General features: G+C 38.8%; 1 protein-coding gene across 1 annotated transcript in view; it reads left to right on the top strand.

Annotated features, from left to right (window-relative positions):
* Positions 1–3,649: 3,649 nt before the first annotated feature.
* REC114 (REC114 meiotic recombination protein) overlaps positions 3,650–26,585 on the top strand; it is a gene marked incomplete at both ends in the record, with an annotated part of 98,965 nt that continues 76,029 nt past the window's right edge. Inside the window, 2 exons of the mRNA XM_080809665.1 lie at positions 3,650–3,808; positions 20,992–21,081. Of these exons, the coding sequence (XP_080665791.1) occupies positions 3,650–3,808; positions 20,992–21,081 (249 nt within the window). The remainder of the gene's footprint in view (positions 3,809–20,991; positions 21,082–26,585) is intronic.

Genomic DNA, 26,585 nt, shown 5'->3' with positions numbered 1-26,585 from the left:
AACATGGACGGGACTGGAAGAGATTATGCTGAGTGAAATAAGTCAAGCAGAGAGAGTCAAGTATCATATGGTTTCACTTATTTGTGGAGCATAACAAATAATATGGAGAACAAGGGTAGATGGAGAGGAGAAGGGAGTTGAGGGAAATTGGAAGGGGAGGTGAACCATGAGAGACTATGGACTCTGAAAAACAACCTGAGGGTTTTGAAGGGGCGGGGGGGGGGAGGTTGGGGGAACCAGGTGGTGGGTATTAGGAAGGGCATGGATTGCATGGAGCACTGGGTGTGGTGAAAAAACAATGAATACTGTTACGCTGAAAAGAAATAAAAAATTAAAAAAAAAAAGGCTGGTACAAAAATGTTCATAACAGCTTTTAACAAAATACAGAAAACAACCCGAATGGCCATCGACAGGTACAGAACAAATCACACAATACAATAATACAATAGAATGCTATTGAGCACTAGAAAAGGTTGAACTACTGATACACATCACAACATGGGATGAACATAAAAGACAAAATTATACCAACCAAAGGAAGCACATATAAAAGGGTACATTCTGTATGGTTTCATATATATTAAGTCCAGGAGCAGGAAAAGCCAACTATAGTGATAAAAATCTGACCAACGCTTGCCCTTGGGAGTTGGAGAGTGACAGGAACAAGACATTCCTAAGAGAACCTGGGGCTTTCGGAAATGTTTCATATCTTGTCTTGGATGGTGATTATATGAGTGTTTAGAGGTGTCAAAACTTGCTTGTAATATCTGTGCTTTTATTGTGTAAAATTGTACCTTGATACATATTATAGATTTATCTTTAAAAAAGAAAATACAGGGCGCCTGGGTGGTTCAGTCCTTAAGCATCTGCCTTTGGCTCAGGTCATGATCCCAGCATCCTAAGATCGAGCCCCATATCGGGCTCCCTGCTCAGTGGGGACCCTGCTTCTCCCTCTCTCCAGCTCCCCTGTGCTTGTGTTTCTTGTCTCGCTATCTTTATCATTAATAAACAAAATCTTAAAAAGATAAAAGAAAGTACAATGACCATTAAAAGTATGGAGTAATTTGCTCAGTGTTCTGTACCCTCTTCCCCACTCCCTCCACCTTCTTGCTAGACAGTAAGCTTCAGGAGGGTAGAAGCTGTACCTGGTTTGATCTCTACTGTATCCCCAGCACCAAGTATAGCATCTGGGACCTTTTGAATGCTCAAGTCACATTTGTTAATATCGTAAGTTTTTAAGAGCCTCTGTGCATTGTGCTGTGGCTTTCTCATATCTCCCTTTGCAGACATGATTTGTTCTTGGCAGACGCTGGTGGCCCCAGAAGCTCAAGCACAGGTGCATTGTCTAGGAAGGGAGCTTGCAGGTGGGAACCCAGCAGGGCCCCGGGTGTCCTTGGGCACTGACAGGGTCCCAACTGTGAGCACCATCTGTTCCTGTGAAGGGTGTCTGACAGCATCCACAGTCCTGGACCTGGAAGGTGAGCGCCTCTGAGACCGAATGTCAGGCTCCCATTCCCATCCTCCTGCCTACAGGGAGCCCATTGAAAGTCTCTTTAACCCTGTGATTAGAAAGCACCAACATGTGTACCGCTTTGTAACTGACCAAGTATTTTCCCTCATATGGTCTTATTTTATCTTTCCTCTGGCCCTTTAAGATGGGTATTTGCTAACCCTATTTTACAGAGATGTTAAGTGACTTCCCCAAGGTCACATGGCTGGCATAGTGGTGGAACTGGGACTCACACCAAGTTTCTAACTATTTACTACTATATTAAATGCCCTAGTGCTGTGTCATTTAAGGACCTTCAGAAGCAGTTTCTGAAATCTGAAATGGAACAATGAGTAACATTAATCCTCTGCCTTGAATGCAGTTTGTTCTGTATGCCTCTGAAAGATTAACCTGCCTAGACCACCATTATAACAGTATCACTCCCCTACACACATTTTCCATGCTCCTTATCACCTACCAAGTAAAATTCACTCTCCTTAGCTGCTGTTCTTTGCTCTTTTGCCCCTGAGGCCTCGTCTTCCTTGAAACACCTTCCACTCTGCCTGGTTGTGTCACTATCTCCATCTCTGAAACTTCGTTCCTCAACGTGTCCTCCATATGGAATACTGGTTTCTTCTATTTTCCCTTGGGGAACTTTTTCTCACCCTTCAAGTTCGCACTGAAATGCCACCACCACTCTTCATCTGAATTCTTGGAGCACATGGTTTGTACCCTTTACGTGGCAGTAACTATCAGGTATCATGGGTACCTCTCATTGTCTTCCTTATAAGCCTAGGAGATCCTTATAAGATCCTAGGAGGCTAGACGCATGAGCTCCTAGAAAGCTAGATATATGCCTTACCCATTTCTGTAACCCCTGTATTGACCAGTGTAATTACACACTGTGGATATTTAATCAGTGCTTTGTAGAATGAATAAACTACCACCTCTCTAAACATTGTCTATGCATTTACTATCCTTTGACATTTAGTTTTAAAAATTATTTGCAGGGGTTCCTGGGTGGCTCAGTGGGTTGAGCCTCTGCCTTCCGCTCAGGTCATGATCCCAGGGTCCTGGGATCGAGCCCCGCGTTGGGCTCTCTGCTCGGCAGGCAGCCTGCTTCCTCCTCTCTCTCTGCCTGCCTCTCTGCCTGCTTGTGATCTGGGTCTGTCAAATAAATAAATAAAAATCTTAAGAAAAATAAAAATTATTTGCATTATAACTTTATTTTATGTGTTTGGTTAACATAGTCTCCATCCTCCGTATACTCTGCATCTGGTTTGACACAGACCCAATGAATACCTAAATTCTTTGTGAGTGGGGCAGATGCTTGGAGAGACTATGGAGACCACACTTTTGCCCTGGCTGTGTAACCTTGGACAAACCACTTTAACCCTCAGGACCTTATTTTGCCTCCCATTTATTCAATGGGGGCAGTAATATCTGTTTTGCTTCTTTAATTCACAAGGTTGTTGGGAGGACAAATGAAATAACAGATGTAGAAGTGCTTTGTCGACTATAAATCACCCAGACCTGTCATTTAGTTGCACCTGCTGCTTGACTAGGGCATACCTTTTATAGCCGTCAGCATCCCTCCCACCCAATTGCTTCTCTCTTTGGGTAAGAACTTGACAGTCTGGAGTATGTCCAGAGGGCCACAGGATGAGGAGAAAATAGCCTTATTTCCTGAATGGCAGGTGGAATTGATGCAGTGTTGTGATGGGTTTGGGGTGGGCCATTTGAAAGGCTGCTGTTAAGGAAAACACATTTGTCCACGCAGCCTCGGAGAGCCAGCCTAGTCCCAGCGCGCAGAACTTAGTTTTCAGAAATGTCCCAGTCAGAGCGTTTGGACCAGCTGGACCGTGACTTGAGCTGCCGGAGGGCCTCAGGGCAGCAGAGGCGAGGCCCACCACCATCTACAAGCGTCACAGCTCCGCTTCCAGGTGGAAGTTACTTTCTCCACTTTGCCCACCAACAGGATAAGGAGCACGAGGTCCCGAGTGACGCCCACAATCCCAGCAGCCCCCTTCACGTGTCTTCGGGGCCTGCCCATTGGCTTCCACTTGCGGGGAAGGTGGGCCTTGGGCCATCTCGCTTCCTGATTGGTTGGCTGCGCGGATTGGCATGGGCCCGCTGGCTGCGCACGTCCCGAAGCCCGACATGGCGGAGGCGGGAAAAGAGCCCGCGGACCTCGGGTTCCCAGGAGTAGGCGCGGCTCAGTGGCCTCTGCAGCGCTATGGCCGCTTCATGCCATCGGGTACCGGAGAGACGCCTGGGCTTGGTCAGGACGTTGGGGCAGCGTCTTCCCCCACATGGAAGGTGAGGCCTGTGGGCAGGAAAGGCCGCGCGTGCTCAATTCCTGGGGAGAGAGGGAAGACCGGGGCCAGCAGCCACACTGGGCCTAGTCTGCCGCCCAGGCGGGAGGAGGGGACACCGCGGGACTGACACGACTGGCTAGCGAGGAGCTAACAGGAAACGTCTGTATGTAATCTCATAATTGGAGCCAGTACAATCTCAAGATAATTACGCAAGGCAGTAGTCCTATGTTCAACAGATTAACGAGCGGCAGTTGTGTGTGAGACTTGATTCAGGGGCCGGGGATATGTCAGTGAACAAGATAGTAATGGTCCCTACCCTCATTTATGTTTTCAGCCTAGTGGGGGACACAGTATTACCCAAATAACTTCCTAATTATTTAATCCAGTTCCATACCCTTATGTGGAAGGAAGGGTTGAGTAGTCCATGACCAAGTTATGCCAGGGGTGGTCAAGCACTCCCACAGAAGAAGAACTAAATTTGAATCCTTGCTTTGCCGCTGAGTTTCTCTGACCTTGGTTGAGTTGTCGATCCTCTCTGTACCTTATTTAACTTACCTCAAAATGGAGATAATAATAGTATCCCCTTCATAGCATCGTTGTGAGCCGTGAATAAGTTAATATATGTAAATTACTTCAAACAGTCCTGGTAAAATTATAGAAGCGTTTGCTGTTACTATTTTTTGTTGTAGTGGTGGTATGTTTTAATGCCAGGAGTTGCTAGTCATTCAGTTCCTTTTGGTCAGCTTTCACTGTTGGTTGTGGACCCTGAAGTTTTGGATTATGCCTGTGCGTGCGTATGTTAGTGTGATTTGGGTAGAAGAGTAAAAGAACAAATGTTTCAGTTAGCATTTGCAGCATATGCAAAGGCCTTACACCTGGAAAACCTCAGCACGTGTAATGTATAGAGGAAAAGAATAAGGCTGGTACTTAGAGAACAAAGAGAGTGAGAGCATAAGGTGGCGAGACAGGTGCCTTGTGAACATTATCCTAAAGCTAGTTGGAAGCCACTGAAGGTTTTAAGTAGAAGAATTTTCATATTGGAAAGATCACTTTGGCTGAAGTCTGAAGACGGAGTTGAAGGGAAATATGAGAAGATTCAGGAAGATCCCTTAGAATGCTGTTGCTGCAGGCAAGTGATGATAATGACTTCGACTAGAGTGGGGCTGCTTTGGAGAGGATGGCAGTAGGGATAGGGAAATGGGACATATTAAAATTATATTTTGGAGGCCAAATGACAGCATGTGGAGGTTGATAGGATATAGGTGGTGGGAGTAAAGGACTTCTGAGCTTCTAGCAGGAGCAACTGGGTAGATGGTTGAGGAATGGAAAGTACTGGAGGAGGAACAGTCAAAGAAAGATCCAAGGCTTCAGTTTTGGGTGTACTGAGTTTAAATGTGTTTGAAGCATTCAAGTAGAGATGTTGAGGTAGTTGGGTATACTGGTGTAGAAGAAAGATGTGGGCTGGAGATGAATGTGTCATCAGCATGAAGGTGGAATTTATAGTTATGAGGTTACATGAGATTTCAGGACCAACTCCCAAGATGGCCCAACATTTGTAGGTTAGGTAGAGGGGACAGAGTCCCTAAAGAAGATTGACAGGGGACAGGGAGTTGGGGAGGCACCCAGGAGAAAGTATCAAAGCTACAGGAAGTTATTTTAAGAGGGAGAGAACAATGAACTTTGTTGAATGATGCTGCAGAGTGGAGAAAAAATGATGGCTAAGGGGTGTCCGTTGGATTTGGCAACATGAAGATCCTTACATGTTTACCAAGGGAAGTTTCAGTGGAGTGAAATGGTGGAAGCCAGATGAGATGGGCTGTTGGGTGACTGGTAGGTGAGTGAGCGGAGCCACCATGCCTAGACAATTCTTCTGAGAGGCTTGGCTGTGGATGAGAGTAGAGATGGGGCATAATGAACTGTTCACCAAATCCTCAAATATAAGATGTAGGGCACCACTTAAAGCTTGAAATCAATATATCTAGAACCATAAAAAAGGCATTCAGTGCCTCCTTGTATTCTTATAGAATGGTATATCCAGAGAAATTATATAGGCTGCAAACACAAAAAAGGATGAATAAAGTTAAATTGAAGGATGACTGATCTATTAATTGTGTTTTATTAAAAAAAAACAGGGAAGTTTGAAGAATATGTAAATTCTGAGACTGCCCAACACTTTCCTTCATACCTTCTCTTAACACCCCTTCAAACCGTTTCTCCTAAGGCTCCTGCATTGGGTGCATTGGCTCAGATGCCTATGGATAACTCTCAGATTCTTATCCTGCAACCAGAGGCCATGGACATTTGGCTATTGTAAGGAGTTCATTGTTATTACAGTTATTTTCCCCTTCTTTTTGCAAAGCTTTTCATAATTGCTTATGAGGAATGACACTTTTCAACAGTTTTCAAATGTTTGGCATAAAGCCACAGCTACAGTGACAAGAGATGAAGTTGGCTTTTGCAGTGCTTTTGAAAACGGAACATTTGTACCTTCCTTTGAATCTGTGCTGAAGCATCCTACCTGCTGTGATCAGTTTCAGCCTAGGTCTGTCATTTTTCTTTTTGGAAAAACGAAAGAGAAAACAAGATTTGTTCTATTTTATGTGCACTGTGACTATTGTGCAATAGTAATAATAAAAGATGAGCCATCTAAAGAACTGTACTAAGTCCCATGTGAATTTCTGATTTTAAAAATATGTGGTACCTGCAGTAAAAAAAATATGTGTTAGGTAAAGCATAAAAATATATTATTGTGGAGGATTGAGTCATTCTGGTCGTTTTTTTCCTAGGGAACTTTCAAGTTGAACCTTGGTTTAAACTACTTTGAGTTTTTTATTTTTTATTTTTTTCTGAAGGTATAGCAAGAACTGATCTGGTATTTTTCTGTATAGTTATTTAATTACAGAGACTTTGTCACAATGGCCGCATGCTAGGGGCCACAAAAATGTTGACTCAAGAGAAAATATGGATAGTACAACAAGTCTTCTAAGACTTGAAATCCTGGTTGAGGGGGAGGTCAAATCTGAGACAAATATGTACAGAACATCTAATATATGTATATCTGTTTGATTTATTTGTCTGAATTGAATTATTATGAAAAGTAACTCTGGAGATAACAGTTTGGAAGCAAATAAGCTTTTTATAATACTGTAAAAAAAAGTGTGAAAAAAAATCGATGTTTAGAACTATGCTACTCAGGCTTCATTGTGCACAGAAATCACATGGGGATTCTTTTTTAATGCAAATTCTGACTCAGTAGGTCTAGTATGAGGAATAAAATTCTGTAGTTCCAGCAAGTTCTCAGGTGATGCTGATGCTGCTGGTTCTAGGACCACACTTGGAGAGGCAAGGGTTTAGACCTCACATGAAATGGGCAGCCATACAGTAAAATTAATAAAATGAATTCATGGAGTTATGAAGTAAGGCAATGAGATTCATAATGAATATGCAAATGTCTTGTTAATAGGGTTAATATTTAAGCCATCTGTCATTTAAGTGGAATGAGCAAATGAAATACAAACTTGAACTTGGTTTTAATTCCTTACATCTGTTCGCCCAAGCCTTTCTGAAAAGATTATCATAATAACAGATTGGTCCATTTTGTGTATTTTATATCTGAATATAATTTAGCTTACTAATTTGAGAATAATTTTGAAAGGTGATGTTAAATTGTAGGTTGCTTTTAAGTTAAAGTTTTACCATGTTTTTCAGATTCCAGGATTTCTTAGACATGCCCTAATTGGTTGAACCTGACAATTTCTTATTTTTTCCTTTCAAAGGGAAAAAAAATCAACCTTTAATTTTTATAGGAGGAACTTAAAATAATTGCCCTACTTAGAAATTAAGAAATAGAATATGAAGGAGGTGAACTTCTAAATGCAGATTCAACATAAGATACACTTCAGGTCCTCTCTACAGTGTCCTTTTCTTCATTGTATTCTTAGTGCCTGCATATTAATACTTAATATGTAGCATATGATTGCTTGTTCCTCAGTGAATGTTTGAGTGTGAAATAACTTTTCTAAACTTTCCTTATGGTAATGTGATAATTATGGCATGATAGTTACTATTTATTAAGGTGTTTACTTTGATTTATTTCTGACGGAAGTCCTACGGAGCAAATATCACACCATTTTATAGATAGGTAAACTAACACTCAGGTTCGGTGGCTTGCCAAGGAACACTGGGATAAGTTAAGAATAAAGAATTTATTCAGAGCCTGGTTTAACTGCCTCTAAATGTTGTGCTTTTAACCACTATGCTGTTTGCCTCTGAAGTGTCAACATTTCATATACAGAATAGCATTTCAGTTATGTAGATGAGGGATTTTGAGATTAACACACAGAGTGCAAATGATAAAAATGACAGGTTGTTTGTTTTGTTTTTAAGGAAAATTTAAGATTCAGTAAAACCCCAAGAAAATGATTTTTAAAATAGTGAAATAGTAGTTCTTCTTTACATGTCTGGTAATTTTTAATTGGTGACTGATGTGAATTTTGCCCTGTTGGATGCAGGATATTTTTGTATTCCTATAAATATTCTTGAATTTTCTGGGATAAGTTATCTGGAAACAGTCTGATCCTTTCAAGTCTTGCTTTTAAGCTTTGTCAGGTGGGACCAGAGCAGCATTTGACCTAGGGCTAATTTTTTTCTCACTCCCGAGGCAAAACTCTTCAGGGTGCTCTACCCAATGCTCTGTAAATTATGAGGGTTTTCACCCTAGCTGATGAGAACAGGCACTATTCCCTGCCCTATGTGAGGTCTTGGGATTGTTCCCTTAAATCTTTCCAAGTGGTTCTTTGCCCTGCCTCACATATGTATATGTGGAAGAGTTGAGGAATCTCTGCAGGCTCGAGAGTTTTCTCTCTGGTAAACTGTAGTCACACTGTCCTCCCTGGACTCACATCTCTAGCCCCTCAGCTCAGGGAAGCCTCACCCTGTTCTGCCTGGGCTCCTCCTCTCAGTGCTTTGGCCTGGAGACTTTCTCCAAGAAGCAATCTAGGGCAGTCGTAAGACTCACCTCCTTTGTTTTCCATTATAGCTCAGGAATCATGGTTTTCATTACCTGATATCCAGTGTCTTGAAAACTGTTGTTTCCTCTAATTTGTTCTGTTTTTTAGTTGTTTGAGGCAGGAGGGTATATTTGGTCCCTATTACTTTGTTGGCCAGAAATGCAAGTCCATAGTGGGTCATTTGATTGAGTTCCACTTTGTCATTTTCCATGTCAGTTCATCAGTTCAACAAAATGTTATTAAATTGTCTACTGGCTACTTAGCATATAGTTAGGCACTGGAGAGGCTTTGGAACTGTCCTTGTGCTTCATCACAAGGACCCTGTAAGAACATGTAGAGGGCCTGATCATAGAGCAGTGTTTCTCAAGGTGTAATGGGCTGACTGCTTTCAACAGTCTCTTGGGGTGCTTGTTGAAAATGCAGTTTCATGGTTCCTGCACCGGACCTAATGAATTAGAATCTCTGGGGGTGATACTCTAGTTATATTTACGTACTGTAGGCCATCCTCATGCCCCAATTCTGAAGGAAAGATGGGGAAGAGGGAATAATTGACAAAGTAATACTGATATTCTTACAATTTGTATTTTCATCAGCCTCTTCCAATTTAATTGTCACTACTCTTTAGATATATCTTACTACCATTTTATAGAAGCTGAGGCCTGCCTAGGCTAACTGGCTTGCCAAAGGTTTACATAGGAAGTAGAACTAATTCTAAAACTCGAGTTTTCCTCAAGCCAGTCCTCACTGTGCTGTATACGTCCTACAGTGGTATTTTCTCTTTTGTAGATGTAGGAGTCTCCTTGAGAGTTATTTTTCACGCAGCTTATTTTTTCTGAAGAGTTAGCAAGTTATATTTTGTATTAATTACAATTGATATTGACTCTGAGTAACAAAATATAAAATAACAGTGGATTATATAAGGTGAAAGTTTATTATTCTCCATACAAAAGTGCAGGGCTGGTATGACACTCCACAGTGTCAGGAATTGAGGAGCTTTCCGTTTTATTCCTCTGCCACGCTTGGCCATGGTCTAATAGTCCAAGATAGAAGTGATATCTAGACAGCTTGGTGGAGGAAGGGATCAAGAAGTAACAAAAGGATATATACCTGCTGTCTCTTACGGAAGACTTCCCATAAGCTGCCACATGATACTACCTCTTACAGCACAGTGGCCAGAACTTAGAGCTGTGGCCCCATCTTAACTGCATAGACAGCTGGCATATGTAGTCTGTATTCCTCAAGATCATGTGTCCAGCTAAAACCTAGCGGTTGGAGAACAGCTAGAAGTCTGCCACATACTTTTTATCTTCTGACTCTGGAGACTGCCAAGAAATGAAGGCTTATTCCTGGGGTCCCTGGCTAGAACTCAAGGGCATTTTCTTTTTCTTTCTTTCTTTCTTTCTTTTTTTTTTTTTTTAAGATTTCATTTATTTATTTGAGAGAGAGTGAGTGAGAGAGAGAACATAAGTAGGGGGAGGGGCATGGGGAGAGGGAGGAGCAGACTCCCTTCTGAGCAGGGAGCCTGATGCAGGGGTCAATCCCAGGGCCATGGGATCATGACCTGAGCTGAAAGCAGACACTTAACCATCTGAGCCACCCAGGCACCCTCAAGGGCATTTTCTAATAATAATACCAATAACCAAAATATCGTGTTATTTAGTGCATTATTACAATATGGCCATAGATGTATACATTACTTTTGGGGTTTTTGCTTTTTTTTTTTTTTTTTGGTCTGAGTATTATGCACTTGTAATTGCGTTTGTTATTGTTACTGTTAACATTTAGCCTTTCTATGAAACAACAGAAACAAAATACTGAATTTTACAGTTTGGTAATGGATATAGAGCAGAATCACTTTCATTAGCATATATCTTCTACTAGTTTGTTGAAATAATTTATGAGTCACTTTAGTTACCAAGAGGGAAGCAGCTGATAGCCTACTTAACAGTCTTCCATGTTTTTCATAATTTGTGATGCATAAATCCCTTAGGGCCAATATTTATAGACCTGTGATACTTTCTGAGGGGTCTTAAAAGCAAGGAGGGGAGCCCTTAATTGAGTACATAATTTGTCACATCTGAAGAGTAACACTATTTTAACCTTTCATTTAAGATAGAAATACATTTGAAATACTTTTCTGTATTTTCATATATTTAACTTTTTTCTGTTTAACTTTATTTTTTATTTTATTTTTTTAGAGAGGGAGATGGGAGGGTGGGACAGAGGGAGACGGGAGGATGGGACAGAGGGAGATGGGGAGAAAGAGAATCTTAAGCAGGTTCTATCCCCAGCAAAGAGCCCAATATGGGGCTCTGTACAGCAGCCCATGAGATCATAACCTGAGCTGAAATCAAGAATCAGTCACTTAACTGACTGAGCCACACAGTCACCCCCTTTTCTTTTCTTTTTTTAACTTTAGATTAGTGTTATAGTACAGTCTTGCCCAAATATATGCATGTAAAAAATGAGAAGACCGATTTAATCAGTGTATAAGCTGTGCCTGAAAAGCCAACTTGTAATATAGGCAAGTTCTGTATTTCAGTGTGTCCTATCATATTGATGTTGAAATACCACAATAGAGGTCAGGTTGATGTAAATCTTTTTCACCCCATTTTATTGTGATATAATTGACATACAACATTAAGTTTTAGATGTATGACATAATGATTTCAAATATGTATATTTGTGAAATGATTACCATAGTAAGTTTAGTTAATATCCATAACCTTACATAGTCACAAATTTTTTTCCTTGTGATGAGAGCTTTTTTTAAAAAACATTTTATGTATTTATTTGAGAGCGAGAGCGAGAGAGAGAGAGAGAGAGAGAGAGAGCGCATGAGCAGGGGGAGGGGCAGAGGGAGAGGGATTAGCAGACCATCCTCTGAAAATGGAGCTTTTCATAGAGGCAAGGGGAGGTTGGATCCCAGGACCCTGAGATCATGACCTGAGTGGACTGAACCACCCAGGTGCTCTAGTGATAAAAACTTTAAAGATCTATCCCCAGCAATTTTCAAATATACAGTACAGTATCGTTAGCTATGGTCATTATATTGTATATTAACATCCCCAGAACTTATAAGTGGAAGCTTGTACCTTTTGATCAAGTTCAGGTATTCTGCCCGCCCACCTCTGTTCTCCACCAATCTGTTCTCTGTTTCTATGACTTTGGGTTTTTTTTAGGTTTCACATGTAGGTAAGATCATCCAGTATTTGTCTTTCTGTGTCTGGCTTATTTCACTTAGTATAATGCCCTCAAGGTCCATCCACATTGTCACAAATGGCAGGATTTCCTTCTTTTTATGGATGAATAAACTCTATCATGTGTATATATGTCTCAAATTATCTTTAGTCTTTCATTTCCCAGTCTTGGCTATTATAAACAGTGTGGCAGTGAACAAGGAGGTTCATGTATCTCTTCAAGATAGCGATTTCATTTCCTTCAGATCTATCCCTAGAAGTGAATTTGCTGGATCATGTGGTATTTCTTTAATTTTTGTTTTTCGAGGAACACCTATGATGTTTTTCTTTGTGGTTGTACCAATTTATATTCTCACCAACAGCATGCAAGTGTTCCCTTTTCTTCATATCCTTGCCAGCATGTGTTACCTCTTGTCTTTTTGATAACAGCCATTCTAACACATGTGAGGTAATAGCTCGTGATTTTTCATTTATATTTCCTTGAGGATTAGTGATACTGAGTACCATAATATGTACCTTTTAAACATCTTTGGGAAAATGTCTTTTCAGGTCCTTTGCCCATTAAAAAATTGTAGTATTTGCTTTTTTTGCTATTGAGTTATATGAGTTGCTTATGTATTTTGGATGTTAATCCCTTGTTAGATATGTGGTTTGCAAATATTTTCTCCCATTCTGTGGTTGTCCTTTCATTTATTTAATCCTTTCTTTTGCTGTGCAGGAACTTGTTAGTTTGATATAGTCCACTTATTTATTTTTGCCTTTGTTGCTTGTACTTTAAGTGTCATATCCAAAAAAATCATTACCTAGACTAGTACCAAAGAGCTTTTCCCCTGTGTTTTCCTCTAGAAGTTTTGTAGTTTCAGATCCTGCATCTTTCTTCAATCCCCTTTGAGTTAATTCTTGTGAGTAATGTAAGATGGGGGACTAGTTTCATTTTTTTGCATGTGAATATCCAGTTTTCCCAACACTGTTTATTGAAGAGACTGTCTCTTTTCCTTTGAGTATTCTTGACTCCCTTGTCAATTAGTTGACTGTAGATGCATGGGTTTATTTCTGGGTTCTCTATTCCGTTCCATTGGTCTGTGTGTCTGTTTTTATGCCAATACCATACATACTTTTTTTTATGACCTAAATCTTATGCCACATTTAGGTTAGGAACTAGAATAAAGAGAAGATACAAATATGATAAATGTTTTCTCTGACACCTTGAAATTAATATCTTTTTCTGTGATGACTTGGTCATTAGAGATAACATTTTTCTTTGAGCTTTCCATATTGTGCCAATGTGAACATTCCAGTAAAATGCTAAATCATCACTCATTAAAAATATTTCCCAAGAACCAGAAGTAAGTGATTTTTTTCTCAAATGCCTAGATTATATTAGGCATTATGACATTTGGAATTTCTGGAGTTAGGGCACTGCGTGTGGTGTCCTTGTCCTTTGCAGTAAGCTGAATACCTTTACTTAGTCAAGCTTAGACCTAGTCAACAAAGAAAATGGAAGCCTCTTGTAAAACTTTTTGTTTTAAAGAAATTAAAACCTAATCAAAGATACATAATGCAGTAAGTCCACATGTATGTGTCACCAGCTTCAACAGTCATCAGCTCATGACCAGTCTGGTTTCATCTGTATCCTATCCATGTCCATTGTGTTATTTTGAAGGAAATCTCTGATATCATATCATTTTATCAATTATTTCAGTTATCTCTAAAAGGTAGGGACTTTAAAAGAAATCATAATACCACTTTTGCCCTAAAAAGTTCCTTAAATTACCAAATCTTCAGTGTTCACTTCTGAAGTGTCATGATTCTCTTTCAGTCATTCTCTTTCATCCATTATGATTGGTATATCTCTTAATCTGTACGTTTTCTTTGATCTGTTTCCCTGACCCACCTTTCTCCCTTCCTTGCAATTTGTTGAAACAAACAAACAAACAAACAGGTTCTACAGAGTTTCTGACAGTGTGGATTTTGCTGACTGCTTCTTTGTGGTGCAGTTGATCTGATCCTTAGGCCTCCCTAATTCTTGTCAATTGCTAGTTGAAGCTAGAAGTGGGATCATGTTCAGGTTGGGTTTTTTAAATTTTGTTTTTATGGCAAGGGTACTTAAAGGGGGTTGGTTTTCTTCCTGTTGGAAGTATGTAGTACCTGTTTATTTCTCTTCGTGATGTTGCAGCTAGAGCCTAGAGCTCTAGAGCCATTAATTAGGAGTTGCAAAAGGTGATATCCTAATTTTGTCATTTTTTCTTCATTTATTATTTGGAACATAAAAGTATTTCATATTCTTTATGGAAGTAAAGAAAAAGTTCTTCATGTCGGCTACTGTTTACATGGTGATTGGTTTGTATAGGAGAGATATGATATATGTTTAATTATTTTCCTTCATTTACCACTGAAAAAGTTTTTTTTTAGAATCCTCTGGTGCTGGAGAGTGACTTTTATTTTTAAGATTGGTAGCTTTTAAGGTCTTCTTCTATCCTTTCAATTCAGAATTTTTATCGGGTTGTATCTAGTGTGTTGTTTCCCTACCCCCGCCATCAGTGCCTGGAACTTGAATCCCTTGTATCTCATGCCTTTCTGCAATCATGGGATAGTTCCTGTTTGTTGAATCATTGCGTTTCCTCAGTCTCTTTCTACCCCTCCACTTTAGCTGTTATCATTAACACTTGTTCTGCAATTGATTCTTTGTTCCACATTACCTTATCTTACACACATGAGTTCTTCCTCTTTGTAATTTTGCTCTGTGTTTCTAAATATTTCTTCTACTTGCTTTTTCAGACCATTAATTTGGTTTCAACAATGTCCATCCAATTCTTCAGTTAAGTTATTGAGTTTTTTCCTTAGTTTTTATAAGGCATAATTTAGCTCTAAGACTCTGTTTAAATGTTCTTAATTATATATATTATTATAATTATGTATGTATGTGTATATATATGTATGTATGTATGTGTAATATATATATGTGTGTGTGTGTGTGTGTGTGTATGTGTTGTAGTTGAGGCTGTTGTCCATCTCCTTTGACAGTTTTGTTCCACTAGGAGCCACCTATTCTGGGTTTTCTGTTTGTTCTTCATTACTTTAGCCTACTAGGTATATTGTTATTTTCCTTTGTCTAACTTACACTTCTTTTCACCCTTGTGGCTCAAGTTCAACAGTGAATATATATCTTAAGTGGTAAATGTTGGGAGGTATATGAGTCTTAGCTTCTGGGCCTTCCTAAAGGGGTAGGAAGGACTCAGCTCAGTAAGTTGTCCATCTCCATTGTGAATTCTTAGAGGCTGGGAGACCCGTAGGAATTTCAGAATACACAGGCTGGTATTGCTCTTTTTCTTGGTTGGCCGGGGTGGAAGGGTTGTCTACCAGTTTCTGCTGGTAAGGTTCTTTCCCAAGAACTGGGACATTCCTATCTTTGTCCTAGGGTTCTTTGGTCAGAGGAGGGCCTCCTTTCTCTTGGGGGTGGAGAAAGTATGCCACCTCTTTTTATCTGAATTCTAAGACCTGAAGCCCTCCTTCTGGCCCATTTGGATGCTGATTTTTAGTAACTGCTCAAGGAGAGGTAGTTGGTATTTGGTTTGGATTTGGGAAGGGAAGACTGCAAGGATGCAAACTACCATTTTTCCTAACCTCCTTGGAAATCTCTAATTAGACATTTTCAGAGTGTATGAATATACTATAAAAATCTTTTAGGTGAAGGATTGCAACAAATACCTGAAAAATAGAAAGTATTGAATTCCCAGATAGCTGGTTAACCCTCTAATGCCTTCAAGTCTTTGCTCAAGCCTCACCTTCTCAGTATGGCTACCCTGACCACCCTATTTATATTGTAATTTTCATGCCCTATCTTTATACTACTGTTCCCCTTACCCGCTTTATTGTTTCCCTACCTTCTGTACTTTCCTATATATATACTAGATAATTTACTAATTGTGTTTACTTATTACTTATTTACTTATTATTATGTTAAATGATGTGCCTAGAGCATTTGACACCCAGAATGGATAACTTTTTAGCACTCTACTGCCTAAATGACGACATTATTTTCATAAAATTTCCACGAATGAAATCGTTCATTTATTATATAGATAGTAAACTCTTTTGTAGAGCTTCATTATTATAATCATGGCAGTAAAATAAATAAGAAGAGGGAAATACACTCTACAGTACAAGACAGGAAAAAAGCACAACTCTTTAGCTAATTGTTTTTACATCTTGTTAACTTCTGAACTTTGATTCTTTGCTTAGAGGCTGATATTTTATGTAATTAATCACCCACAAACTAACAAGTGATTAAAAAACCTGAATCTCTCAATGGTATAATTTAGGCAACTAATGATAAAATTACTGTTTTATTCCCTTTTTTGTTATTTAGTTTGAAACATTAAATAATTTTAAAATAATGTTAAGGATACTGTTCAAGTTTAGCAAAATATTTTGAGTGTGAACTAAAATTTGCACTTAAACAAAAATGTTCCATCTTGTGCTTGCACTCTTGTTTCATTTAAATTTAAGTTTTAAATTTAAATCTAATTTAAATCTAAAATTAAATTTAAATCTAAAATTAAATTTAAAATTAAATTTAATTTAGGGCGCCTGGGAGGCTCAGTTGGTTAAGTAACTGCCTTCAGCTCAGGTCATGATCCCAGAGTCCCAGAATCAAGTCTCAAATCGGGATCCCAGCTCCAAGGGGAGTCTGCTTCGCCCTCTGACCTCCCCCTCTCATGCTTTCTCTGTCTCTCTCTCAAATAAATAAATAAAATCTTTAAAAAAATAAATAAATAAAATTTTAAACGCGAATATAAATACCAACAGGTCCCAGCATTGGACAAATGACAGCATTGGAGTAACTCCAGTGTGTTTGCGTTTATAATCCCTATGCTATCATTGTTTATTTTGAATCTAGTTTAAATGCAGAAGAATTTAGTACTTCAGGGTTGAAGTGAACTTCATCCTAAGAAAGGGTTGGAGACAAGAATTTTGCATTAAGCAAACTTGAAGTATGTCAAATCCTTGTGAGCTATTCTTTGTATGTGGTTAAGTGTGCATATATGTGGGCCAACATTATAATTGGGAATTTCCCAAATGAATGTGTGAAAAGCAAAGTTTATTAAAGAATAAATACTAAAAATCCGATAATTTGAAGCTTACATATGTTTTATTCAAACTTAGCAGTAACTGTAGTGGTTGTTTAGAACTTTTTCAGGGAGGGATAGTTCATCAGTGACATTGGTTAGAATTGTGGGCACATGGTGGTGGTAAAAATCAGGTTGCTTGTTAGTCTGTTTGACTATTGTATATAAATTCTTGACACAGCATTCCCTTATTGCCTGAACCAGGGTTCACTGCTTTCAACATCCCACCATTAGAATGCCACTAATTATATTTGTTTACTGTAGTCTTTACTGTACCCTTGCCCTGCATCCCATCCCCCATTAGCTCCATGAGGCGTGAGGGCAGCTAATAATTTTGTTCAGTTGTTTCCCATCTAAAAAAATGCTTGGAGTCCAGTAGGTGCTTAATAAATATTTGTTGAATGAATGAAGCTCAAGGTCAGGGACATTCCTTTCTATGTTTTTTTTTCTCCTTTCCCAAATATTTATAAAATAAATCACTATATAGTGGATTTATTAATGTTAGCTGACTGAAATGCTTGATATGTGGTGTCTTTAATCTCTACAGAAGAATTTAAAATTTTGATTATTGCTACTGTAACAAATTGCTACAAACTTAGTGGCTTAAAACAACTCAAATTTACTAGCTTATAGTTCTGCAGTCAGAAGCCTGAAATACATCTTAATAAGGCTAAAATCAAGGTGTCAGTAGGGATTCTTTCCTTCTGGAGGCTCTAGGGGAGTATGTTTCTGCCTGTTCCAGCCTCTAGAGGCTGCTTGATTTCCTAGCCTTGTACTAATACCATCCATCTTCAAAGCAGTCAGATTTCCTACTCTGATTCTTCTGCTTCCCTCTTTCCCTTGTAAGAACCTTGTGATTATACTGGGCTTACCTGAATAATCCAGGCTACTCTCCCATCTCAAGGTCCTTAACCTGAATTACTCTGCAAAGTTCCCTTTGCCATGTAAGATATATCCACGTGTTCCAGGGATTAGGACATGGAAATCTTTGAGGGACCATTATTCTGCCTGCCTCAGTATCTTGCCAATACTAAATGTTCCTATCCATGAACAAAATATCTTTCTCCATATATTTATGTGTTTGTAAATTTCTGCCAATTTTCAGTGTGCACATCTTTCACTTTTTTGTAATATCCCTAAATATTTCATATTTTTGATGCTGTTATAAATGTTGATATTTTTAAAATTTCAAACTCTAATTGTTTTTTTCTAGTTTGTATAAATTTAGTTTTATTCTAAGAAAATCAATTAGATTTTCTACATAAATGATCATGTTGTCTGAATTAAGACTGTTTTAATTTATTCTTTCTCTTATTTCTTTTTCTTGCCTGATTACAACAGTTAGAACCTCCAGGATAATGTTGATAGGAGTGGTAAGAGCTAACATTATTGTCTTATTCTTTATCTTAGAGAGAAAGCTTTCCATCTTTCCTGCTAACTGTAGGTTTTTCATAGATGCCCTTCATCAGCTCAAGGAAGTTCCTTCTATTCCTGGTTTGCTGAGTTTGTAAATGAGGAATGGATGTTGGTTTGTATCAAATGCTTTTTCTATATATTTCTCACTATTGAGGTGATTATGTGGTTTTTCTTTTTAGTTTATTAAGATGGTGAATTATATTCAGTTCAAAATACTTCTAATTTCTCTTTTAATTTCTATTTACCCATAGGTTATTTAGAAGTGTGTTACTTAGTTTCAAAATACTTGGGGAGGTTTTTTTTTTTTTTTCCCAGAGATCTGTCTGTTACTGATTTCTTTTTCTTTTCTTTTTTTTTTTTTTAAGATTTTATTTATTTATTTGACAGACAGAGATCACAAGTAGGCAGAGAGGCAGGCAGAGAGAGAGGAGGAAGCAGGCTCCCTGCGGAGCAGAGAGCCTGATGTGGGGCTAGATCCCAGGACTCTGGGATCACGACCCGAGGTGAAGGCAGAGGCTTTAACCCACTGAGCCACCCAGGCGCCCCCTGTTACTGATTTCTAATTTAATTTTAGTTTTGAGAGAACATACTTAACATTTACTAAGACTTGTTTTATGGTCCAGAATTTTGTCTGTCTTGGTAAATGCTCTGTACATACTAGAGGAGAATGTGTGTTTTGCTGGTATTGGGTGAAGTGTTATATAAATGTCTGTGAGATTATGTTGGTTGATACTGTTCTTCAAATCTACTATTATTTACTGATTTTCCATGTACTTGTTCTATCAATTATTGAGAGAGGGGTATTGACAGCTCTGACTATAATTGTGGATTTGTATATTTCCTCCTGTTCTATCAGTTATTGCTTCATGTATTTTTAAGCTCTGTCATTGGGGACATAAATGTTTAGGATAATTATGTCTCTTGATTAACCTACCCCTTTATCACTATGAAATGACCATCTTTATATCTTTTGATATTTTTGCCTAATGTTAATATACATACTCCAACATTCTTTGACTAGTATCCTCATAGTATATGTTTTTCCCACTCTTTTGTTTTTAACCTGTTTATATTTTTATATTTAAAATGCATTTCTTGGGGTGCCTGGGTGGCTCAGTGGGTTAAAGCCTCTGCCTTCGGCTCAGGTCATGATCCCAGGGTCCTGGAATGGAGCCCCGCATCGGGCTCTCTGCTCAGCAGGGAGCCTGCTTCCCTTCCTCTCTCTCCCTGCCTGCCTCTCTGCCTACTTGTGATCTCTGTCTATCAAATAAATAAATAAAATCTTTAAAAAAAAAAAAAGAATTTTAAAATACCATTTGGGTTTTTTTTTTTTTTTAACCAACTGAGCCACCAGGCGTCCCTCTGGTTTTTTTTTTTTTTTTAAGGTTGGAATTTAAAGTGAATTAAAGAAATCTCAGTAGGAACTCCTTAAGTTTAAATATAGCTTTAAAGCTGTATTCCCCGCATATGAAACTATGAAAACATTATTTCTCAAAAGAATGTAGTAACCTTATAAAGATAGACTTCAGTTAGGTATGTATTCATTGTTTTGAGCTTTGAGCATTGAGATAAATCCATAATTTCATTTTAATATTTATACAAGGATGTTTATCTTTCAGTATATTAAAGCCACCTATATATACAGGGTAGTCACTTAAGACCCAAATCCCAGTCTTCTATATCTATGACTCATGTCCTCTTTGATATTTTGATTTCATTGCCTCAACTCCCCTCTATCTAGTGAGAAAAATATAATGAGAATACATGCAAGATCTTACATTTAGGTTTGGATTAAGAATGTGAAGGAATGATTTACCAACATAAGTGAAAAAGTTTCAAGAGGTTTTAATGATACCAGATCATTCTTCAAATGGGACTACCCCCTCAAAAGGTTAATGTCATTGTAGGCTGTATGACGTAATGGGAGATAGACCACACCCAGCACATTACAGTCAGTTTGGGGCACCATATTTTAAGAGTGACATTGACAAATTAAACTCATCCAAAGGAAAGCACCGGGTTTTGAGATGTTGTAAAAATGGATTTATATGACTGAAGAAACTAGTACTCTGAAGTCTCACAGCAACCCTGTAAGGCATTATCCCCATTTTAAGAAAGGAAACAGGCTCAAAGATAACTAATGACTTATTAAAATGTTACTGAAAAGTGGTTAGCTCAGGGCCCACATCTCTTCATTTTTAAACTAGTATCCTTTTCATTTCAAAATACTTGATTTAGTAATATTTTTTAAAAGCTGGCTGTTAGCCCCTATAGAGGAGAAACGTGAAACTGTAAGTGAATGATTACAGATTAAATGGAAGGAAAGGGAACATTCTGAGTAGGAAGATCAGTGTGAAAAGATATACATTTACCAGTATTACAGAAATGTATTGTCTTACCCACATTTCTCTCACTCTCTTCTTTTCCAAGGTTTTTGACTCCAGTGAAGAATCTGGGTATCTTGTTCTCACCATCGTTATATCAGGTCATTTCTTCATTTCCCAAGGACAGACACTGCTGGTAGGTTTTATGCATACAGTTTTATATGCAAATATATTTCTTTATCTTTGTAGCTTTACATTAATTTTCGTACCCTCAAGCTTCTTCAGGGCCGCAGAAATTCATCATGTTCAACAAATTAAGCATTTATCAATGTTCTGTAGCAGGGGGAAATACAAAAATATGCTGAATATTGCCTGGCCAAAAGGAGTTTATGGTTCTGTTTTGGGAGCCAAAGTGGATCAAAGGGTTGAGATTAACCAGTATTATAAAGGATTCTTAACTGGGGAAATTGGGTTGAGACAGGCTAAATTTGTGGAGAAATGTGTGGAGTGTTTTTCAGAAAGGGTAAAGAACATAAGCAGAGGGATAGATCTGAGGAAGTAGCTAGAAGAAAACTTGAAGCGTGCTATTAACTTCCATAGCCCTCTATAAAACTAATTTTATAAAGGTCCATTTGTCCTTTAATCTGAGCATATACACACACGTATTGTAGGAAATTTTTGAAGTAAAGAAGTAAATAAAGGAGAAAATAACAGTCATTTTGCTTGAAAGTTTAGGTTTGAATTGGTATTTAGAAACAAAATGAAAAAACAATGCAACTTCCAGTCAAAGAATTGTAAAAGAAAGAAATGGAAGGGAAGAGTATTATATCCTTTGCCTGTGAATGATATCTGTATAGACATAATAAATTCATACAAATATTTACTGAATATCAACATAGGCATAATTTATTCACGTAACAGATATTTATTGAACAACTATTATGTGCTAGGCGTCCTAGATGCTAGGGATATAACAGTAAACAGCAGAGACATAAATCTATCATTGTGGAATGTCATTCTTGTGGGGAACAACATCATGAACAAATAGGTCAAATATATTTAAAAGATACGAATTTTTGGTGAATCCCTTACACATTCTGTTAGGATGGCAGCATCCTGTAGTTGTACATTGCGATGATTCATCTCTCCACGGAGTGACTTGCAAGGTCCTCTTGTGGTTTTTAAAACTGCAGCAATGATTGTATCATTTTTGCTTTATTTGCCCAGTTAGGGCTTGTATTAGTTGCAGAGGATAAGATGTCTTCTTCAGCTTCAAATGAAGAATATTCCAGATGGTGGACTGGGGATGCCTAGCCCACAGCTAGTTCTCCTCTGTCAGTATTGTGAGTCTTTGCTGAATGATGACATTAAGGCAATTTGGCTTCCTTACACAGGGGGCCACCTTGTGCTTTGTCTGCTTCATCTGTTTGTACCAGTGGTAAATGTTGTTACAAACTGATAGAGGTTTCTTCGTATCATACATGAAATGATTTTTACAATGCAGTTACAAAACTAAGTTTATCAAATTCCACAGACCCACTACTGAGAAATACAATGGTAACTCTACAATTTGTTGCCTGTTGCATATACATATATACCTTATATATTGGATAATACATTAAAAAAAATTCTAAGTAGGGTCCATACCCAGTATGGGGTTTAAACTCATGACCCTGAGATCAAGAGTCCTGTGTTGTACTGACTGAACCAGCAAGGCGCCCCTACTGGATAATACTTTTAAAAAAATCTTTATTAAATGCTTTTTAAAACTCAGTTTTATTGAGGTATAATTTACATAAACTCAGTAATTTTTAGTGTTCAATTTGATGTGTTTTTGTTTTTGAGAGAGGGAGTGCCCACATGCACTCAAGCGGGGAGGGGAGGGGCAGAGAGAGAGAGAGAGAGAGAGAGAGAATTTTAAGCAGGCTCCACAACCAGCACGGAGTCTGCTCAATTTCACAATCCTGAGGTCATGACCTGAGCTAGAATTAAGAGTTGGATGCTTAACCAACTGAGCTAGCTACCCAGGCACCCCTGATGTGTTTTGATAAATGAATATAGTTGTGTTACCATTGCTAAAATCATGATGTAGAACATTCCAATTAACCCTGATAGTTTCCTTGTACCACTATGTAGTCAGTCTCCTCTGTCTACTCTTGGAGATCTGCTTTTTCTTGCCATTGTTTTCCTTTTCTAAAATTTCATGTAAATGAAAACCTAGGATATGTAGTCTTTTTTTTTTTTTTTTTTTTTTTTTTTTTTAAAGATTTTATTTATTTATTTGACAGACAGAGATCACAAGTAGGCAGAGAGGCAGGCAGAGAGAGAGGAGGAAGCAGGCTCCCCGCTGAGCAGAGAGCCCGATGCGGGACTCGATCCCAGGACCCTGGAATCACGACCCGAGCCGAAGGCAGAGGCTTTAACCCACTGAGCCACCCAGGCGCCCCATATGTAGTCTTTTGTATCTGGCTTTTCCACTTAGCAAAATGCTTTTGAATTCATCCATATTGTTTGTTCCTTTTCATTACTGAATAGTATTCACTTATCTGTGTAAACCACATTAGCTTATCCATTCACCTTTTAATAGACATTTGGGTTTTTCCTTTTTTTGTTGTTGTTACAATGAGTGATGCTGGAATAACCATTTGTATAAAGCCTTTGTATGAATGTATGTTTTCATTTTTCTTTGATAAATTCCCAAGAGAGGAACTGTCACTGAGTCACACGGTACATCTGTGTTATAAGAAACTGCACAGCTGGTTTTCAAAGTGGCATTCCCACACTGGGTGTGAGGGATCCAGTTGTTCCATGTCCTTACCAACACTTGGTATTGTCCTTCTTAAGTTTAACTGTCCTAATGGGTGTCTAGTGACATCTCATGGTAGTTTTAACTTGCATTCCCATAGTGATTAGTGACATTGAACAATTTTCTGTGTGTTGACAGGTATACCTTAGAGGTATTGCAGGTTAAAACCTTCAATATGTTATTAAGCTATATAATAAAATGAATATCACAGTGTGGTGAATCAAATGCATGTTTTGGTTCCCAGTGTATGTATAAGTTAAGTTTACCCTACATTGTAGTCTATCAAGTGTGCAGTAGTGTTATGTTTTAAAAAACAGTGCACATACCTTAATTAAGCAGTACTCTATGGTTAAAAAAATGCTTACTACCATCTGAGTCTTCAGTGAGTCATAATCTTTTTGCTGTTTGGGGGCGTGGTCCTTGCCTTGACGATGCTGCCTGCTGACACATCCGGGTGGTAATTGCTGAAGCTTGGGGTGGCTGTGGCAATTTCTTAAAATAAGATAGCAGTGAGGGGCACCTAGGTGGTTCAGTCGGTTAAGTGGCTGCCTTCAGCTCAGGTCATGATCCCAGGATCCTGGGTTCGAGTCCCGCATCAGGCTCCCTGCTCAGTGGACAGCCTCCTTCTCCCTTTCCCCTTGCCTGCCGCTCTGCCTACTTGTGCTCTTTCTCTCTGTCAAATAAATAAAATCTTAAAAAAAAAAAAGACAGCAGTGAACTTCACTGCATTGATGGACTCTTCCTTTTACCAACAACTTCTCTGCAGCATGTGATGCTGCCAAGATTGCCACAATTCAGTCCCATCTTCAGGCTCCACTTCTAATTCTAGTTTTCTTGCTATTTCTACCACAGCTACAGTTACTTCCTCCACTCAAGTCTGGAACCCCTCAAAGTCCTCCATGTTGACTGGAATCCACTTCTTCCAAACTCCTGTTAATGCTGATGTTTTGATCTCTTCCCCTGAATCAGAAACATCTGAATGATACCTAGGGTGGTTAATTCTTTCCAGAAGGTTTTTAATTTACTTTTCCCAGATCCATCAGAAGAATCTCTAGCTAAGGGAGCTCTGGCCTTATGCAGTGTATTTCTTAAACAAAACTTGAAACTCAGAATGACTTCTTGATCCATGGGCTACAGAATGGCCATTGTGTTTGCAGGCATGAAAACAACGTTCATCTCGTTATACGTCTCCATCAGAGCTCTTGAGTGACCAGGTGCATTGTCAGTGAGCAGTAATATTTTGAAAGGAATCTCTCAGAGCAGTAGGTCTCAATAATGAGCTTAAAATATTTAGCAAACCATGTTGTAAAAAGATGTGCTGTCATCCAGACTTTGTTGTTCCATTTATAGAACCAGGCAAAGTAGCTTTACCAGAATTCTGAAGGGCCCTAGGATTTTTGGAATGGTAAATGAGCATTGACTGCAGCTTCAACTCATCAGGTGCATTAGCCTCTAACAGGAGAGCCAGCCTATCCTTGGAAGCTTTGAGACCAGGTGTGCACTTCTCCTCTCTACGTGTGGAAGTCTAACATGGCATCTTCTAATATAAGGCTGTTTTATCTACCCTGAAAATCTGTTGTTCAGTGTAGCCACCTTCATTATGATCTGCTTCATTATTGTCTGTTATAACTTGCTGCTTCACCTTGCACTTTCATGTTATGGAGACGGCTTCTTCCCTTACCCCTCCTGAGCCACCCTGTGCTGGCTTCAGACTTCTCTTCAGCAGCTTCCTCACCTCTCACAGCCTTCACAGAATTGGAGAGAGTTAGGGCCTTGCTCTAGATTAGGCTTTGGCTTAAGGGAATGTCATGGTTGGTTTGATCTTCTATCCAGAGTGCTAAAACTTTCTCCATATCAGTAAGAAGACTGGTTTGCTTTTGAATCATTCATGTGTTCACTGGAGTAGGAATAGCACTGTTAATTTCTTTCAAGAACTTTTCCTTTGCGTTCACGACCTGGCTGACTTGTTTGGTGCAAGAGGCCTAGCTTTCAGCCTATCCCATCTTTCAGTGTGCCTTCCTCACTAAGCTTGTAATCAGTTCTAGCTTTTGATTCAGAGTTAGAGACATGTGATTCTTTCACGTTGAACACTTGCAGGCCATTTCTTTCTTTCTTTCTTTCTTTCTTTCTTTCTTTCTTTCTTTTTTTTAAAAGATTTTATTTATTTGTCAGAGAGAGAGAGAGAGAGAAACAGAGTGAGCACCTGCAACACACACAAGCATGGGGAGCAGCAGGCAGAGGGAGAAGCATGCTCCCCGCTGAGCAAGGAGCCCGATGTGGAACTCAGTTCTAGGACCCTGGGATCATGACCTAAGCCGAAGGCAGATGCTTAACCGACTGAGCCACCCAGGTGTCCCTAGAGGCCATTTCACTGTGGGGTTATTACTTGGCCTAATTTTGATATTGTTATGTGTCAGGGAATACGGAGACGCAAGGAGAGAGGGAGAGAGCTGGGGGAACTGCTGGTTAGCGGAGTAGTCAGACCACACAACATTTATTAGTTTGCTGTCTTAGATGGGTGTGGCTCATGACTCCCCGGAACAATTAGAGTAGTAATATCAAAGATGACTGATCACAGATCACCCTAACAAATACAGTAATAATGAAATAATTTGAAATATTGTGAGAATTACCAAAACATGACACAAAGACATGAAGTGAGCAAATGCTGTTGGAAAAATGGCACCAATAGATTTGCTTTGTACAGGATTGTCACTAAACTTCTATTTGTAAAAACAACAGTATATGAGAAGCACAGAAGCTAAGTATTGCACAAAACAAAGTGTGATAAAATGACATATTCTTGTGTTTTCCTGTATTTGCTCTTCATATGTCTTATTAGTGTAGTGCCTGTTTATGTCTTTTAATCATTTTTAATTGGAGTTGTCTTTTTA

The sequence above is a fragment of the Martes martes genome (genome assembly GCF_963455335.1).
Source record: "Martes martes genome assembly, chromosome: 7".
In the NCBI taxonomy this organism is placed as follows: Eukaryota; Metazoa; Chordata; class Mammalia; order Carnivora; family Mustelidae; genus Martes; species Martes martes.
Note: the sequence above shows the minus strand (reverse complement) of the source record. Positions and strands in the feature narration are given on the sequence as shown.